At 45.4% G+C, this 17695-nt stretch overlaps 2 protein-coding genes across 3 annotated transcripts in view; one reads left to right on the forward strand and one right to left on the reverse strand.

Annotated features, from left to right (window-relative positions):
• Positions 1-13803, reverse strand: part of LRRIQ3 (leucine rich repeats and IQ motif containing 3) — a 544377-nt gene extending 530574 nt beyond the window's left edge. The window contains exon 1 of the mRNA XM_086953864.1: positions 13755-13803. The gene's annotated coding sequence lies outside the window, so the exon portion shown is untranslated. The remainder of the gene's footprint in view (positions 1-13754) is intronic.
• A 530-nt stretch (positions 13804-14333) lies between these two features.
• LOC147747399 (serine/threonine-protein kinase TNNI3K) overlaps positions 14334-17695 on the forward strand; it is a 2862006-nt gene continuing 2858644 nt past the window's right edge. The window contains exon 1 of one of the 2 annotated variants that reach the window (XM_086953862.1): positions 14334-14514. In XM_086953862.1, coding sequence (XP_086809988.1) covers positions 14439-14514 — 76 coding nt within the window. In that variant the 5' untranslated portion in view covers positions 14334-14438. The remainder of the gene's footprint in view (positions 14515-17695) is intronic. The other variant, XM_086953863.1, reaches the window with a different exon arrangement.

A 17695-nucleotide genomic window follows, 5' to 3' on the forward strand; every position in this document is an offset into this window, starting at 1 on the left:
TACTGAGGACAAAATTGCGCTCACCAGGAAGCGGCATGGATGGACAGTTATAAATTCGTACAGGTTCTCAAAGCCACAAGCTTATTTATCTGCCCATTTCAGCTCTTATCTAAAAACAAGCTTCTTAAAGTTTAGAATGCGCCTGTCCAGCCATCCAACTCCAAAGGAGGCAGTATCTGAAAGCCATTTTTAATGAACTGAACATCCGGTCCAGCAGACAAGCAGTTATACGCTGGTTGGAGGGCTCGTTGTGTATCCTGGCTTGCCGAGAAGTTAAATTCATGAAACTTGTCAATACTCTCCTATTGCAAGCTGATGAAGACTAAATACAAATTCATGTTAAATCAACCCATCACCCTTTTCAAGGGGCATATGATACTCGAGTTTTAAAACTGTTAAAGTAATATTTTTTAATAATTTAATTTTATTGCCATGTACTTTTTGTAATATAAAATAGTGATGCATTTCGATCTTTTTTAGTGCATTATAATGCTATTCGCCTATGCAGATTTATTCCACTTTTCTAGGGGGGTTTTAGTAATGATTTTAACTAATCAAACAATAAAAAAAACTTGAACTTGATAGCTTGACTCCAGTGGAGTGGAGAGCATGGGACTCACGTCTGAGCATACCCATCCCACTCTGGGTGACAAATGCAAAAACAACAGTTGATGGACAGAATGCAGAACAATGTCATACATTCACCCCAGTACAGGTATCTGGGCCTAAATCCATCGTTTTTTTGCACTCCACACCACCTCAGTTCAGACTATGCAATATGCAAATAAAGACTTGACCCTGTGCCTCATGGGAACAGTCCAGCCCGAACTGCCAAGCCATGTCTTTCCTGGACTGGAATCAAGCATCCTAGGACTGGTTTCTGGCTATTAGCCGTCTTCAGCCAGGATAGCTTGACTCCAGTGGTGTGGAGAGCATGGGACTCACGTCTGAGCATACCCATCCCACTCGGGGTGACAAATGCAAAACCAACAGTTGATGGACAGAATGCAGAACAATGTCATACATTCACCCCAGTACAGAGATTCGGGCCTAAATCCATCGTTTTTTTGCACTCCACACCACCCCAGTTCAGACATGGCCATATGCAAATCAGCCTTGACCCTGTGCCTCATGGGAACAGTGCAGCCCGAACTGCCAAGCCATGTCTTTCCTGAACCGGAATCAAGCATTCTAGGACCGGTTTCTGGCTATCAGCCGTCTTCAGCCAGGATATCTTGACTCCAGTGGTGTGGAGAGCATGGGACTCACGTCTGAGCATACCCATCCCACTCGGGGTGACAAATGCAAAAACAACAGTTGATGGACAGAATGCAGAACAATGTCATACATTCACCCCAGTACAGAGATCTGGGCCTAAATCCATTGTTTTTTTGCACTCCACACCACCTCAGTTCAGACATGGCCATATGCAAATCAGCCTTGACCCTGTGCCTCATAGGAACAGTCCAGCCTGAACTGCCAAGCCATGTCTTCCCTGTGTCGGGAGTGCAGGGCCGCGTTTGGTATGTATGAACTCGTGAGATTGAATGATGCGCAATGATATATGTGGCATGATATCCGCTATACAAATGCCAATTCAATTCAATATATAGGACAAAAGCTCTCTTGTATACCTGTTGAAAATTAATAAAGATCACTTGAGAAGGAAAAAAATCACATATGAGAGCATCTTCAAATATGTGAGATCAGCTGGTCTGCTGTACCAATAAAAACTATTTTTTTATTTAATAGACTAAAGGTTTGCTCTTTATATAATTCAAGTCTAGCCATATTTAGGATATACATGACCTCTGACTTGCCTGTTAGTTCATTAACAGCATTGCCATCAGGGTGGGGCAGGCATGTTTCTCAAATCATATTTAAAACCTATCACTTTTAATGAATACATAACTAAAGCATGAAGTGGGAGCACAATGTCATTTGAAATTAGCAGTTTACATTGAAATGGCCACACAATTTCCAGATGAAACGCGGTTTTGCTGATAAAACTATATATATTGCAATAATGTTTGGAAATCTAGGTTCTGTAAATATTTAGCATTTGCATACCACCAAGTAAAGTGCTAAGGTTTGTTGTGCTCCTATTTAAATCTTTATTGGCATCACAGTTCTGAATAACAAAAAAAATTGCTTTTGTAATTCCTGGTGTATTTTTTAATATTTTAACTATTCATTTACAAGCTGTTTAAATGTTATGTGTTAGAAAAAATAACTGAAATCTTACAGCCTGCTTGTTCACAATGATTGTCAGACTGCTCCTGTGGGACCTGGCCCTTTTTGGCAGGTTCACCCCGAAACTTTTTGCTTTTTCCTAGCCTGTTTCTGTGACCTGGTGTTGTTGATTTTAGGCCTCTGCGCACTTTTTCACTGTGGTACAGTGTAAAGTGCGTGAGCTCTCTGTGTATGTGTGATGAGTGACTTGCCCTCCCATAGGAATGAATGGAGAATATGTATGCCCATGGTAGTTCCTGATGTGTGAGGAGTGCAGGGTCGCGTTTGGAATTTGCGAACTCGTGAGATTGAATGCTGCGCAATGATATATGCGGCCTGATTGTGTCTAGTGTAGAAGTGCCACTTCTAGAAGTTGGCATATTTGTGTAATTTGTGCCAGGCGTGTGATTGGCTGGAGCCTGGCTCCAGGAGGGTGCCTGGGCCTGCTTGTGGATTGACTGTCTGGTTTGAGGGTGACAGGGGCTGGGGAGCCCCCAGGAGGTTGTCTGAGTCAGCCCTTGGTTGAATGACTGCATCTGCAACTAGAGTGGTGGGAGGAGATAGCACCTGGGAGTGAATGGGGCTGGGTTTTCCCCACACAATGCTGGCTCCACCCCCTGTAGTGCGTCTGATGTCCCTAGCCTGGCCTGTGAAAGGAGTTCCCTATAACCAGTTGTAGCTGGTTCTCACACTGCCTGCACCCTGCTAGACAAAGGATTTCTCTGTATAAAAAGGGACTGTGTCCCCTTCCAAAATGTTCTTGTTTCTGACTTGAATCCTGCCAGGGGCGTGCTGCTGCTTGGGCTCAGGGGAAGGCTTGCCTCCCTGGGCCCTGCCCAGCCCCTGGACACCTGATGGACTTTCCTTTTTCTTGGGAGCTGCTTTCTGCTCCACCTTAACCCCTCCAGGGCTGCTGGAACCGTTTTTGCTGGGCTGCCCCAAGAAAGGAGACGGGCTGCCTTGGAGCCACGAACGCTCCACATCGAGTCCCGGTCCCGAGATGGGGGACCGGGTGAACAGCGAAGCGAGCGCTTTGTGAAGGCGGGGCTCCCATGAGGAGGGGGAGCCCCGCCGTGCGCACCGCCGCTGGCAGGAGAAGCAGAGTCCCGCCAAGCAGAACTCTGCAAGCCCGGTGAGTGGGGGCCCGGGGTGTTTGGTTGGGAGAAAAGGGAGGCGTCGGGGCACATTGCCGGTGCCCGCCTCCCCCCGTGTGGCTTGCTGGCAGTTTTCAGGCAGCCTCCTTGTGTAAAGCCCCGGGAGGCTCCTCCTGAGCGTGGGGGCATTATGCATTGAGTCCCCCGAGCAGGACTCCACCTAAAAAGGGGGCATTATTTCTTTAAGAGCCTGAGAGGCTCCAAAGGGGCAATCAGCTTGTTGTGTATGAGCCCTGAGAGGCTCACAGCCCCCATTGTTTGTTTAGAGCTCAGCGAGGCTCTGGAGGGCCAGTTATTTGTTGAGCCACGAGAGGCTCGTGGGGGCAAGTTGTTTTCGAGCCCCGAGGGGCTCCGGGGGCATGTTTGTTTAAGGAGCTGAATTGGCTCCCCCCGCCCCCCTTATTTTTGAGAGGAGCCAAGGTGCACCAAGGCCAGAGTGATTTTAGCATCCCCACGAAGGACTTGGGGGACATCTTTATTTACAGAGCCCCATGTGGCTACAGCCTGCGCATATGGGTCTTCAGAGCCAGTTGGCTCCAACAATTGGCGCAGTTCTGTTCTAAGGTCAGTGAGGGCCCTGTTGCAGTTATGTTGCCTCCCAGCTGCCCAGCAATTAGTGGGCAGCTGCACCATTTAGGTGCAATGGAGAGAGTCCCTGTGTGGGACAGAAATGGCACAGTGGTGCCAGGCCTTCTACAGCTGCGCAGCACTTAGTGCCAGCTGCAACGTTTAGGCCCTGTTGTTTTTCCCAGCTGCCCGGCAATTAGTGGGCAGCTGCAACGTTTAGGTTTGCGCCGGTGGCGCACCCCTGACTGGCGCTGCATGGCAGTTTATTTCACTATGTGAGTTACGCCCCTAAATGTGAGTTATGCTTAGGGGGAGAGTCTAATGTGTTTAGACTAGTGAGTGGTTGCCTACTGTAGTTTTCACTGGTTAGGCCCAAACGTGAGTTATGCGTAATGTGCTATGCCATTATACCTGTGACACCTCTGAATGTGTTTTATGAATTATGCATCTTACCTACACCTCTGAATGTTTTTATGCATCATGTGTTTTCCTGTGCTGCACCTCTGAATGTGTTTTGATGCATCATGTGTCTTGTTCCTTACACCGCTGAATGTATGTTTATACATCATGTGTCTTTCCTACACCTCTGAATGTTCTGTGCATCATGTGTAAATTTTCTTATTGTTCTATGATCTACAAAGTGCTATTTCTAGTTCTAAAAGTGTTGATTCTGACAGTGGCCCATGTGGCCCTGTCCTGTAAATAATCCCTTGTGAATATTGCCCGTGCCAGTTGGCACAATGTATATTGTGTGATTACTATCTGATGTGTTTTGACAATACAAAAGTTATTTTTATATAACCTTGTGTGGAGTTCCTTTTGTGGTGTGCCTAGGATGTTGTTGCTGGTGTGTACATGCGCAAATGCTTTACACATTGCCTCCGGGATAAGCCGGTCTGCTCGAGCCAAGCTACCAAGGGGGTGAGCAGGGGTTATCTTGGTGTGCGACTCCCTTGCCCTGACTAGAATGGTGGTTTCTGCCTAGCTTTGGCGTCAGCCTTAGCAAACCAGAAATAGCCAGTTCTAACAGCTCCCTTGACATCATTGCTCACTGTAGGAAGAGAAAGAGAATTTAAACCCATTTTCCAAGCAGCAGTTAGTAAAAAGAGAAATTGACATTTGACCTCTTTCCTTGAACAGACAGCAAACATGTCAAGATAAGAACAAGATTTGAAGGCATCTTTATTGATCATTCACTTTTTGATGGAACACCTGTTCCTTTCCAGATTATGTTCACTTGCCAGAATGAACCAGTAGGTGCTAAAAATAGCACTAAGTGATAAAATCTGCCTCGCCATTGCGAGTGGACGAGTAGATTTTTTTAGGCCTGTCCCATGTAACATTCATGTGGATTTAGTTGTGGTCAGTTTAGTTGGGAGATCATCAATAGCTGAAGAAAATATTTTAAAGTGTTCTTTGGATAAGAAGATGGATACCTTTCTATAGAAAATCTTCTCTGGTTCTAAGGTTGCCTTAAGGGCAGGCATTTATGGTGCTTACACAGCGCATTCATTAATTTCTGATTTCAAGGCTTTATGTCAGTGTATCCAGAATGGGACTGGATACCCTCGCTGGTGATAGTGCGCTCTACAAATATACATTACTGATTATTTTCAGCTCCTCTTACCTATGGAATGCCAAAAAAGTGTTTTATCAGATATTTATTTTGATCTGATTCGAGCCTCTGCTTTGGCCAGTGGTGCTTTGATTCCATCTAGATGGAACTTATACTTAAAAGACTGGAAGGAACACTTACTTAGCACAGAGATTCACTGCTTTAGGAATCTTTTTGAGGGTTCCAAGCTATTCGGAGCAGAATTGAAGGATAACTTCCACAAATTATTCACAGAGAGTAAGCATTCTTCTTCTTTCAAGAAGGGCACTACAAAGTCTTTGAGATTTTCGAAATGGAAGTCCTTCTGTCAGCCTTCTAGCTAACAATCAGTTGATCAAGCAAACAGATTTAAGGCAAGACCTCTTCATCCTCACTTGGTTCCTTCCCAAGACAGAAGCAGAACTCTGCATCCAAGCATCAGAATTCCTGAATATGCCCATTCCAGCTTTCTGTTACCAGTTGGATGGCAGATAAAGAAGTTTTTCTTCAAACATGAAAGGATAATAACCGGCAGATGGGTTTTCAACATAGTCAGATCGATTTATCACACCATGTTTTGATCTCCATTGTTCCCTCAAAGACAATCCTCACACCAATTCCCAGGAATCCAGACAAGAACCATGACTTGTTGAGAGGGGATTGTATCCCATATGAAGAAAAGAGCATTCTGTCCTGACCTGACAGAGCAGAGGGGTCCTGGTGAAGAAAGCAACAATATTTACTGATTGGTAACTGATTGGAGTCTGTTCCCCACCAGACTCCCATATTTTAACCCAGATTCCCCCCATTTTGAAGGAAGGCTTTCTTGCCCTCCTACACAAAGTTTCCTCTGGTTCTCCTAGCGATTGCTGCCCTCCCACAGTTCTCCGCGAAGCCTTTACTGTCTGCCCCGACCCCCCCTGGCTCTCTTGAACAACTCTCTCGCCATGGGCGAGGTCCCTCGCTCCTTTAAGCAGGCAGAGGTGGTGGCCATTTTAAAGAAACCCTCGGCAGACCCTTCCATTATGAGCAACTTTCGGCCCATATCTCTCCTCCCTTTCCTCAGTAAGGTTCTGGAGTCACATGTTACCCAGACTCTCAGCTCTTTTATTGAGGAATCTTGCTTCTTGGACTCCCAGCAAGCTGGGTTCAGACCTGCGCACTCCACAGAGGCAGTTATACTCTCTGTGATGGAGGAACTGCGCAGAGGGGCCGACGCCAACATCTGTCAGGCCCTGGTGCTTCTGGATCTGTCGGCCGCCTTCGACACGGTTGACCATGGTATCCTTGTCGACCGTGTCGGAAAGGCCGGCATCCAGGGCACCGCCCTTGACTGGATCCACTCCTTCCTGTCTGTCCGCCAACAGGCAGTCAGACTGTCCCAATTTTCAGCAGATCAGGTCGGGTTGACCTGCGGCGTCCCGCAGGGTTCCTCCTTGTCCCCACTCCTTTTTAATTTGTACCTGGCTCCCTTGATCCGCTCTCTCCGTAGGCTGAATGTCACCGCGTTTAATTACGCGGATGACATTCAACTGGTCTTTACCATCGACTCCTCGGATGAATCAATTTCCACTTTTCAAACCACCCTCTGCTTCATCAGTGACTGGATGAGCTCAAACCATCTTAAGCTCAACCCCGACAAGACCGAGTTGGTTCTTGTCGGGGGCCCTCTAATCCCTGGCAACCCTCTTTTTAGCCGTCAAGCTTAGGCAGCCCCCCTTGCCCAGTGAACTCAGCTAAAAGCTTGGGGGTTATCATAAGCAGCGATCTTTCTATGAAACCCCAGATTAGCGCGGTAGTGTCCTCTAGCCACTTTCAGCTAAGGAAGATTCGCAAAATCTCCCGCCTCCTCACCACCGAAGACTTCACCCTGGCCCTGCTAGCGTTAGTCATTTCAAGACTTGACTACGCAAACGCGCTTTACGTAGGCATTCCTGACTACCAAGCCAAGAGACTCCAGCTGATTCAAAACCAGGCCGCCCGTCTCATCTTCCGCCAGCCCAGACACCAACATGTCCGTCCTCTTTTAAAAAGTCTTCATTGGCTCCCGATCACTGCACGCTGCAAGTTTAAATTAGGCTGCATAATTTTTAAATCCCTTGCAGGCGGAGGCCCCTCTTTCATATCTTCTCTCCTTCACCCATATGCCCCCTCATGCAACCTTCACTCGTCCCAACTGGCTCTGCTATCAGTCCCGAGATTCAAGAGGAAGAAACATGGTGGCCTTAGGTTTTCTTTTTTAGCCCCTTGTTTCTGGAATGCCCTCCCCCTCCCCCTAAGGCTGTCCTCCTCCTATTCTAGGTTCAGATCCCTCCTCAAAACTTTCTTGTTTACTGAGGCTTTCAATTAGCTTTGTCCCTCACTTTTTCCTGTTCCTTCAGCACAAGCGCAAAGAAACCTTCAGGTGTTAGTAGCGCTATATAAATTGTTTTAACATAACATAACATAACAAATCTAAAGAATCTCAACCAATTCCTCACCGACATCAACTTCAAAATTAAACAGTACAGAGAATCTCTCCTTTGTTCCCATCTCACAGTTTCATGATTAGGCTAGACCTTATGGATGCGTATCTACACATGCCCAAAGCAAGAAAGGACTGGATGTTTCTGACTATGGGGTCAGCATTGGCAATTCATGGTCCTCCAATTCGAGATCAAGTCGACTCCCAAAGTCTTTACAAAGATGAAGGCTCCACTTGCTGGACATTCCAGCCTTCCTGTACTTCGACTGATTGCTCATTGGTCCTTCTATCTCAGAGACACTCAGTTATGAGGACCACAATGCCGATGATCTCCAGGCTGGACCTTCTTCCCAACAAGCAACATGTCAGTTAACTATGTGAAAGGAGATCAAGTTCATATGAGGCATTTTCAGAACGGACTAGGGCACAATCTTCCTTCCAGTACAGAACTTGATCAGGATTCTCCTTGTTCATAAGGACATTTTAGCCATACCATACTATAAATAGAAGTCCTGAATTGTATTGGGCCCACTCATTGGACCTCGCTATTACCCTGTCCGCTCAGGTCAAACTGGATTTGATATTGTGGTTAAACAGGGACAATCTTCAGAAAGGTTTATGAATGCACCCTCTAAAACCAATAGTTCTCACAACAGATGCCAGCAAGGTCGATGGTGCACGACCAGTCATATTGACAGAAGTGGGCCATCGTGGAACAGGAGAAATCAGAACTGGAGGGAGCTAATGACAGTCTTCAAAGCTCTCCTGAGATTCATGGGTTTCATTATTCAGAAGGATGTGTTAGTAAGAACAAACATCACGTCTCAGTCACCAAAGTATACATCTATCATCACAGGAGGTCCAAGTCCTTGAATCAAGTAGCAACAGACATGGGCCTTTGGGCAGAGGCCAACCTGCTGAGTCTCTAAGATGTCCACATTAGGGGAAAAGACAATATCCAGGCAGATCGTCTGAGTAGGTTCTTTTCTTGTTCAGTGAACCTCCCCATAACTCAGAGGATCTTCAAATGGATTGGAAAGAGGTTTAGTGTTCTGCTCTTGGATCTGTTTGCATCCAAGGACAACGGAGTCATCCGACGATACTGCTCAAGGTTTCTGGAGAGGGGAGACTGGGGTTTTGGAAGCCTTGCTGCTAAAATGGCCCCATAAACGTTTGTGTGCTTTTCTTCATTTTCCTCTGAAATAAAAAACTTTGGCAAAGATTCAGCAGGAGAAAGAGGATGTAATCCTTATAGTTCCATCATTAGCCAAGGTTGTCATGGTTTCCAACCCTAATGACTCTGGAATATGTCCCCATGGGTACTTTCTAGTGAACATCCTCCCATCAAGTCATCGTTCCTTTCCCCTTGAAGACTGTTTCTGTTTGTTTGGAGGTTGAGAGGACGACCTTATTAAGTAAGGGTCTTCCGCCTAGCTTGGTGGAAACAGTCCTGAAATCAAATGGATCTATTTTCAAATCCTACCATCGGCAGTGGGACAACTTTGACAAGTGGTGTTCTCTACAAGACTTCTCAGCTTACGCTTATCACTTTTCCACAGTGTTACAATTGTTGGTTGAGGGGTTTTATTTAAATCGTTCTCTTTCCACTACTAGTTTGCTATTAAGTTTGCTATTTAGTTTGCTATTAAGGCCTTTCAGGATTTCCCAATCCTCAGAAGAGCATCCATAAATTATTCAGCAGGGTTTGAGAATGTTTTCTATATTGAGATCTTTCTTGAGATCTTCACCTCCTCTTTGGGTTCTTCCACAGTACTTCAATCTCTTCAGTTGCCTTCTTTTGGGCCTTTGGAGGAGGTAGACTTGAAATTCTCTCTTACAAAGTGGTCTTTCTGGTTGCTATCACCTTTGCTTGCAGGATTGGGAACTGTTGCCTCTTTTTTGTATCCCTCCTTTATGAGGTGAAGTGATTTTGAGACTGGAGCCTTCTTTTCTACCCAATGTTATTCCTAACTTTCACAGCTCATAGGAGGCGTTTCTTCCTTTAATTGTTTCCTCTACTGAGGAGGGGTTTATTTGCACTCTTTGGATGTTAAAAGAACTCTCTCCATTTATTTAAACATGTCACAACCTTTCTGGATGTCAAGCCACCTGTTTGCGACTTTCAGGCAAGTAGATCGAGGAAAAAAAGTGACAAAAACAATTTTGAGTGGATGGCTGACGGCCACTATTTTACAGTCGATTCAAGGGTCCTCTGACAGTAGATCGGTTCAGGGAAGATCTACTCGAAGCAATGATTCTTCCAAGGCTGAGTTCCAGGAGTTTCTATTCAAGAGATTTGTACGGCCACCACATGGTCCTTGGATTCTCCTTTTGTCAATCAGTCAATCAGAGACTTGTAAAGTGCAGCTACTAACCAAAAAGGGTCTCAAGGCCCTGGGGGATGCTGGCTGTTGGTCGGACTGGGTTAAGGATCATTTGAAGAGCCAAGTCTTAAGGTCCTTCCTGAATTGGGTCAGTGATGCGGATTGCCTGAGGTGAAGGGCTGGGTGTTCAAGGTCTTGGCGGCGAGGTAAGAGAATGACCTTCCTTCGGTTCTGGTCTTGTGGATCCTGGGGACGGAGGCGATAGCGAATTGAGAGGTTCGGAGCTGTCTGGCGGGTACGTGGAATGTGAGGCAGTGTGTAGAGCTTTGTAGGCGTGAGTGAGGACGTTGAAAGTGACTCTCTTGTTGACTGGGAGCCCGTGGAGTTCTTGGAGGTGGCTGTGGTAAGGCATATCGAGGACCAGTCTGGCTCTGGGATTTTGGATGTTCTGTAGTTTCTTGAGCTGTTTCTGGGTGACATCAGCATAGAGTGCGTTGCCATAGTCGAGTCTGCTGGTGATGAGTACATGGGTGATCGTCTTTCTGGATGCTGTGGAGTTCCATCTGAATGTCTTTCGAAGCAGGCTGAGCGTGTGGAAGAAAGCTGAAGAAACTGTGTTGATTCACCGGTTCATAGTGAGTGATGAGTCCAGTATGATCTGGAGGTTGTGTAGGGGGTCTGCTGCAGTGGGGGGGAGATCCCAGAACAGCTGGCCAAAAGGAGTCGTTCCAGGCTGAAGGGGTGGGTCCCAAGATGATTACTTTGGACTTGTCCGAATTGAGCTTGATTTAGCTGTCTTTCATCCAGGTAGCAACGGACTTCATTCCACTGGGGATGTTGGTTCTAGCGGTTGTGGGTTCATTGGTGAGGGAGAGGATCAGCTGGGTGTTGTCAGCGTATGAGACTATGTTAGGTCTGTGGCTTCTGACGATGACTGTGAAGGGGTCCATGTAGACATTGAAGAGGGTGGGGCTCACAGAGGAACCCTTGGGTACTCAAGGCTGATTTTCGTAGGTTCTGAGAGGAACTGTGGTAGTCTGACCCACTGGGTCCAGCCGGTGAGGAAGGTGTGTATCCAGTCCAAAGTCTTGTTGCGGCTGATGGCATTGTGGAGTCTTTTGATAAGAGTGCAGTGGGAGACGGAGTCGAAGGTGGCCAAGAGGTCTTGTAAGATGAGCAATGCGGTCTCGCCCTGGACAAGGAGGGAGTGGATGTCGTCGGTGGCTGCGAGAAGTGCAGTCTCTGTGCTATGGTTACTTCAGAAGCCAGATTGGAAGGTGTCCAGGACGTGGTTCACATCGATGAACTTGGAGAGTTGGGAGTTCATGGCCTTCTCTATGACCTTGGCTGGGAAGGAGAGGAGGGAGATCAGTCTGAAGTTCTTTAGGTCTGTCCGGTCTGAGGATAACTTCATCGGCAGGGGTTTATCTCGGCATGTTTCCAGTCATCGGAGAATGTGGCGGTTTCGATGGAGCAGTTGATGGTGCGGCGAAGCTGGGAAGCGATGGCGGCAGCTGCTCTGTGGAAGATGTGGTGCAGGAAAGATCCAATGGGGCTCTTGAGTGGATGATCTTCAAGGCCTTGAGCGTGTCCTCTGTTGTGAGCAGGGTCCAGCAGAACAGGGTCTGTTGGGGTGCGGCTTAGTGTGTGCAATGGTGGCGGGCCTGTCGGCCGGGTCCAGGGTGTCGAAGCAGTTGTGGATTTTCCTCATCCTCTGGTGGAAGAAGTTGCCAAGTTTGTTGCAGAGTTCTTGGGGGGGGATGTCTGTTGTCTCGCTGTTGGGCCTGGCAAACTCCGTGACAATGGTGAAGAGTTCTTTGCTGTTGTGTGCGTTGGTGTTGTTTCTGTCTTTGAGGGCCATTTTCTTAAGGGCTTTCAGGAGGAGGTGGTGTGCGTTGACTATGGTTTGAAAGGTTGCGTGAGTTTCCGGGGATGTGTTGTTCCTCCATCTCTTCTCGAAACATCTGCAGGTGCGTCTGGACTCGTGGAGGGCGGGAGAGAACCAGCTTGCCTTCTTGGAGTGTTGTTTGCTTGGGCTTTTCTTGGGGGGGGGGGGGGGCAGGGTGTCGGCGCGGTAGGAGATCTATAACATACATTACAAACTTAACAATATACTTGACTATGGTTTAAATTTTGGTGCAGGTGATCTCAAGTCAGTTTTGGAATAAAGTGTTTCTAATTTTTCACAAGAGTATGCGTTTAATGTCATGGTCATGCATTCTTGTGTTATATTTTGGATCAAAGGCATATGATTTGGTATACCGCAAGGTGCAATGACTAGGACGAGGATCAGGGATGTAAAGGTAATGTCTCGATTGCTTACTGGTGATCTTCCATTACACTTAGTCCTACTTGTCATTGTCACAGTCATTACAATCCCAAGCACCTGCATTGCCTTTGATTAGGCTTCGAAATGTCAGGAGGATTCTGAGTCAAGCTACCAATATATAGCATTCAGAAGGGTGGGTAGGAGTTACCAAGAATTCTCCTGTGTTTTTTTGATCCGGGGGTGCAGTCAAATCAAGGTGTAATGACTGTGATGAGGACGAGTAGGACTGAGAATAAATAATATTACCGTGAGTAATCATGAAATTTCTGTACGCTCTATTGGTTGGAAGAAAAATTTGAATCACACATTAACAGGCCAATGGATGAAGAGTGTTGGCTGAAAGCCCGGATAACACATCGTTAAAGAAAAATCTACCTGTCTTGGCTAACGCTTGACCTATAAAGCAGGTCCCTAGTTCACCGAACCATCCCTGAGAAGCTCATCCGTACATCGTATTTCTGTGCATCCTGGGATTTTTAGTCTTAGTTTTCTAATAGCCTAATCAGGACTATAACTCTCTGACGGTAAAGAAAAAACCGAGGACTGGATGAGATAATCATGCATGCAACTTGGAGCTCTGAAAAAATACATTACACACAAGTGGCTCTAAGCGAGTTAAAATAGACCGTGGTTCTCCAAATAAATATTTTGACCAGAAAAGGACAAAAGTCGAGAACAGTCCCTATTTCAAACATTGCAAAAATCAAAATATTTAAAAAGGTATCAAGCAGGCAAAGAATTTTTGAGAAATGTGTTTTATATAGACAGAAAACCTTTTTGCAAACAACTGAAATGGAGTATGATCAGTATTCGATGTGTTCTATCAGAAAAAGTATCCCTCCCATACCCCACCAACCCCAGTGAACAGCTGCGACAGTTGCTTGAGATGGAAAGAAGTATAATTTAGGTATGGTAACAACATTAGGAGAAATGACACCATGACTGAAAATACATACATGAAATTTCTGAGAACATTTGGTTTTAATCTCGCATAGTCGAACTAGAAATCGACTATTGCTGTAAAAAAAAAATCCCACAAAAAATGTTGGTTACCATTTGTTCATTTAAACAGAGAAATCAGTATCCTCACCTGCCTCGTCCGCATTAGCTCTGCTTATGCCTACTACCATCGTACACACTTGGTAGGTGTTTCACATTGGTTGCTGTGGAAACCCGACAGGACACCACATAATGTCAAGTGAAACTGAAATAAGGTTAGCCCTCAGAATAGGTGACTTTATAGTATGTCGTGCACATTTAGTGATTTTAGCAAAAAATACAGTTTGTTTTGCAGTAACCGTAAAAAAAGTAACTCCATTTGGTAATGTGAAGTGTCCGTTCAATTACGTAGCGATGTGAGCGAAGGAGTACAACATAATTGCAGCTGTCTGGACTTGGTTATAAACAATCTCTGAATCCAGGGTATTAAAAAAAAACACGATCATGGCCATTTTATAATAGTACATTTACGAAAACAATGCGGATCAGGACTTAATTACAGGAATTGCAAATCTATCTTTATACTTTTCTGGGTTGTAGTTTAGGTTTTCAGGCACCGTGTAAAAAAATGTGCAATGACTTTAAAACCAACAAATTTTGATTTATCTTTGAAACGCGTTGAAGCGTGTATGATTTTCTTTCTTTACAACAGATTTCATTCTAAGATGGCGACCTTGTTTTACAAAGGAATTAAGCACCAGCAGCAGTAACAAGACATTGGTGCCAAGTCCTTCTTCTTTTTCTATGACTAGGAAGTTCGTGTCCAGCTGAAATAATGGCTACATCTTCTGCTGAAATTATGCTCCAAAAAGAAACACGGAGGAAGTTAAAGCAGTTTGATAAAATAAGAGGTACACAAAGAGTGAACATTTTATGTGCCACTACGAGAGTTTACTCGTTGACCCAAAAATGCTTTTTCTAGTGGTTCCGGGCGCATCAATTAATTCACATAAGAAGTTCAAATTATTGGTAGCTGCAACGTCATGGAATGTTTCTGCTCTGAGAGATTGAACATCAATTTGTTGCTGCTTTGAACGATTTTAGTGGCGGTATTTACGTGCTGCTGTGTAAATAGTGACATTAACCCGTATTTTAGCCTGTCGCTAGATGAATTCCAGATATTATGCACTAATTGCCATGTATTTATGCAAATATCAAAATATTTTTGGTGTAGAAAGCTCTTAATAGATACAATTTACAAACACAACTTGCTAGTTAAATACCAGAGGTTATTTACTATTAAGATTGCTGCTGGGCTTGTTTTTCTACTGGAAGGATAACCTTCCAGAACAACATACTATACTTAGACTAACTTTTAAACTTCCCCCACTTTGTATGTGTGCTGCACAGTGCGGCCAGCTGAAATGGGCGCTATTTGCTGCTGCTAAACCTTGTCTTTTTTTTTTTAAGTAAATAGGCCTTGGCATCCAAAACCTTGGGTGCTTGCAAGGGAACGCCCATGCACCACCCTTTATACTCCCCCCCACCCTTGGTGCTAAGTAATGCAAAGCAGTGCTATGCGCGGTTTTGCTCTACTTTTGAGTGAATTTCGAGCGCTAAACAAGTTTAGCATTGGAAAGTAAATTAGTAACACACCCACATCGATCAACACAGTAATTATAGCATTCTTGGACAACTTGGATCCAAAAATACTCCCTATGACATTCGTAGATATAAGTCTTGGTAGTCCCATAACTATAACATTTACACAACCCCCACCTCACCCTCATGAGTCAGTACTACAGAGTGTGATCTAGCATAAATCTCAGGGTGCACTAAAAATTTCTACATGACACACAACAAAATGTGAAGCATTTATATATTGCGCCACATACTTGATCAGGGTCAATACAACATATCCTCAGCTCATACACATTTGTTGACATTTCTGGGCTCTATACATTAAAAATTGACCTTTCAATTTTTATTTTTGGGTTCTTTTCAAAGTTTATCATCATAGGCTCCATACATAACACACACAACAATCGGTGCGGTGGGCATCCCAATGATTTTTCCCACTGAATTAATAATGTGTCTGTAGTTGAAATAAATGCATACCACAAGTGCCACTGAAGGGTTTCAGTACAGTAATTGAATAGTTTAAATATTTTATTTGTAAATCACATGAACTTCATTGTCAGTCATAGGTACTGTTCTATTACTTGATCTAATATCTTATCTGCATCAATTTATCACAGCCACTTGGATACTACAGTGACTTTAACTATCTATAATTGCACCAATTCTTTAAAATTATGCACATTCCTATAAGAAAAACCTGCTTTTTGTTTCTCGTGTTGAAGGCAAATTTGACAGTATGATTTTGATCCTTGGTAGTGTGCTAATTCTACCATTACGAGTATCTGGGTTATTATTTTGAGTTGCTTGTACATATGTATTTCAATACTGCAACATTCATTATTAAAATTCAAAAATATTAATTCTATTCCCCCTCTTTGCTATTTCGCAGAGAGTACACTTGCTTACTAATCAGGCCGAAATGGACATATCATCTCATATTTGATTTGAGAGGAACTATCCATTTGATCTATCAACATATATTATTACAAACGCATTACATATAAGTCACAAAGGCAGGAATTGGCAGCAGTCCCATCTCTATGGACAGTTTTTAACATGATGCAACTACCTCTTATGTTGAACAAAAAAAATCACTACTAAATAACTGTGGGATATGTTGCGTAATAGTTAATTTTCCAAATAAATCTACCTTTTTCTCTGTTCCTGTTGAACCTCAGCTATTTTAGACGCCTCATAAAGACCAAGTGGGCAAAACAATCTTGATTAAACGGAATGAATGAAAACTGTGCACTAATTTTTTTTTCAGGATATAGGTTCTTGTGAATATGTAAGGGGCGACCGATCGGTCCCCCCGAACGTATGGCGGAGTGCCCCGATCCCCCCGGGAAGCCATCTTGGGCGGGAGGCGAGTCCCGGCTGGTATGCCCGAAGCGGCGTAGCCGGGGCGCGCTTTTTCCCGCCCTAGAGTGGGTTGTCCTAGACACCGAAGCCGCCAGCCACGCCCCCGGAGGCGGGCGGAGGCGGGTTTACGCCCGCCCGAAGAGCGATAAAAGGAGCGACAAGCCAAAGTAGCATCCTCTTGTTCCTGTGCTCTGAAGCTGCACCTCCCCGCTGCCCGTGAGCTCGAGACGGAACGAAGAGCCAATTTTGAGCGTTGTAATTTTGTCTTTGTTCTTTCAGAGATCATCGTTCGAGAATGCCGGGCAAGAAGGTCGGAAAGCGGGTCGGTACCGATCAGATGCTCCGCATGCTCGTGAAAGACATGGCCGAGATGAAAAAGCAGATAGCGGCAATGAACGGTGTAGGAGGCCCAAAGCGAATCGTCGGACCAGCATTGCCGGGAGTAGTCCCTAGCGGGAGAGGTAGAAGGTCCAAGAGGGGGGCAACTGGGGGAGAGACCCCGGTTCCCGAGGCGCCGCCGGCGCTCCCCGATACACCGACTGAAGCCCCGATCCCGGTCCCGAAGGAGGGGCAACCAATCCCTGTTGTAGTCACCCCTGTGAACGGGGAGGATATGCCTCCCGAGTTGGCTGCACAGCTGGCAGCGTGGTTGGGAAAAGATAGCGAAGGCACCACGGCGGATGACGCCAGGGCAGTAATGAGGCAGTTGCGGCAGTCAAGAGAGGCCGCAAAGGCACCATGTCCTTTTGTTCCCCCGCAGGCTCCAGTGGGTGAAACCGCGGCGGGCACGAGTTCGGCAGCGACTATGGTTACAGCCTCTAGTTCAGGTAAGCAGCGACTGCCGATTGCGGGGGAGGGGTCTGTACCCTTCAGAAGGGAGAAAGTGGCTCAGCATATTCCGATTGAAATCAAGGAGAGGATATGGGGTGAGAAATATGTGAACATGTTTTCTTTGCTAACTGATCATTATGAGATCGAGCATGTGAAGGGTCAAAAAGAGTTTTTGCACCCGAGTGTTTGGCGCGCCAAAATGGCCGCTTTTAAGGTCGATGAGAACAAAGGTAATTGGGGCAGAGCATTTGGCATTTT

This window comes from Lissotriton vulgaris, chromosome 1_1, assembly GCF_964263255.1.
Source record: "Lissotriton vulgaris chromosome 1_1, aLisVul1.2, whole genome shotgun sequence".
Taxonomy (NCBI): Eukaryota; Metazoa; Chordata; class Amphibia; order Caudata; family Salamandridae; genus Lissotriton; species Lissotriton vulgaris.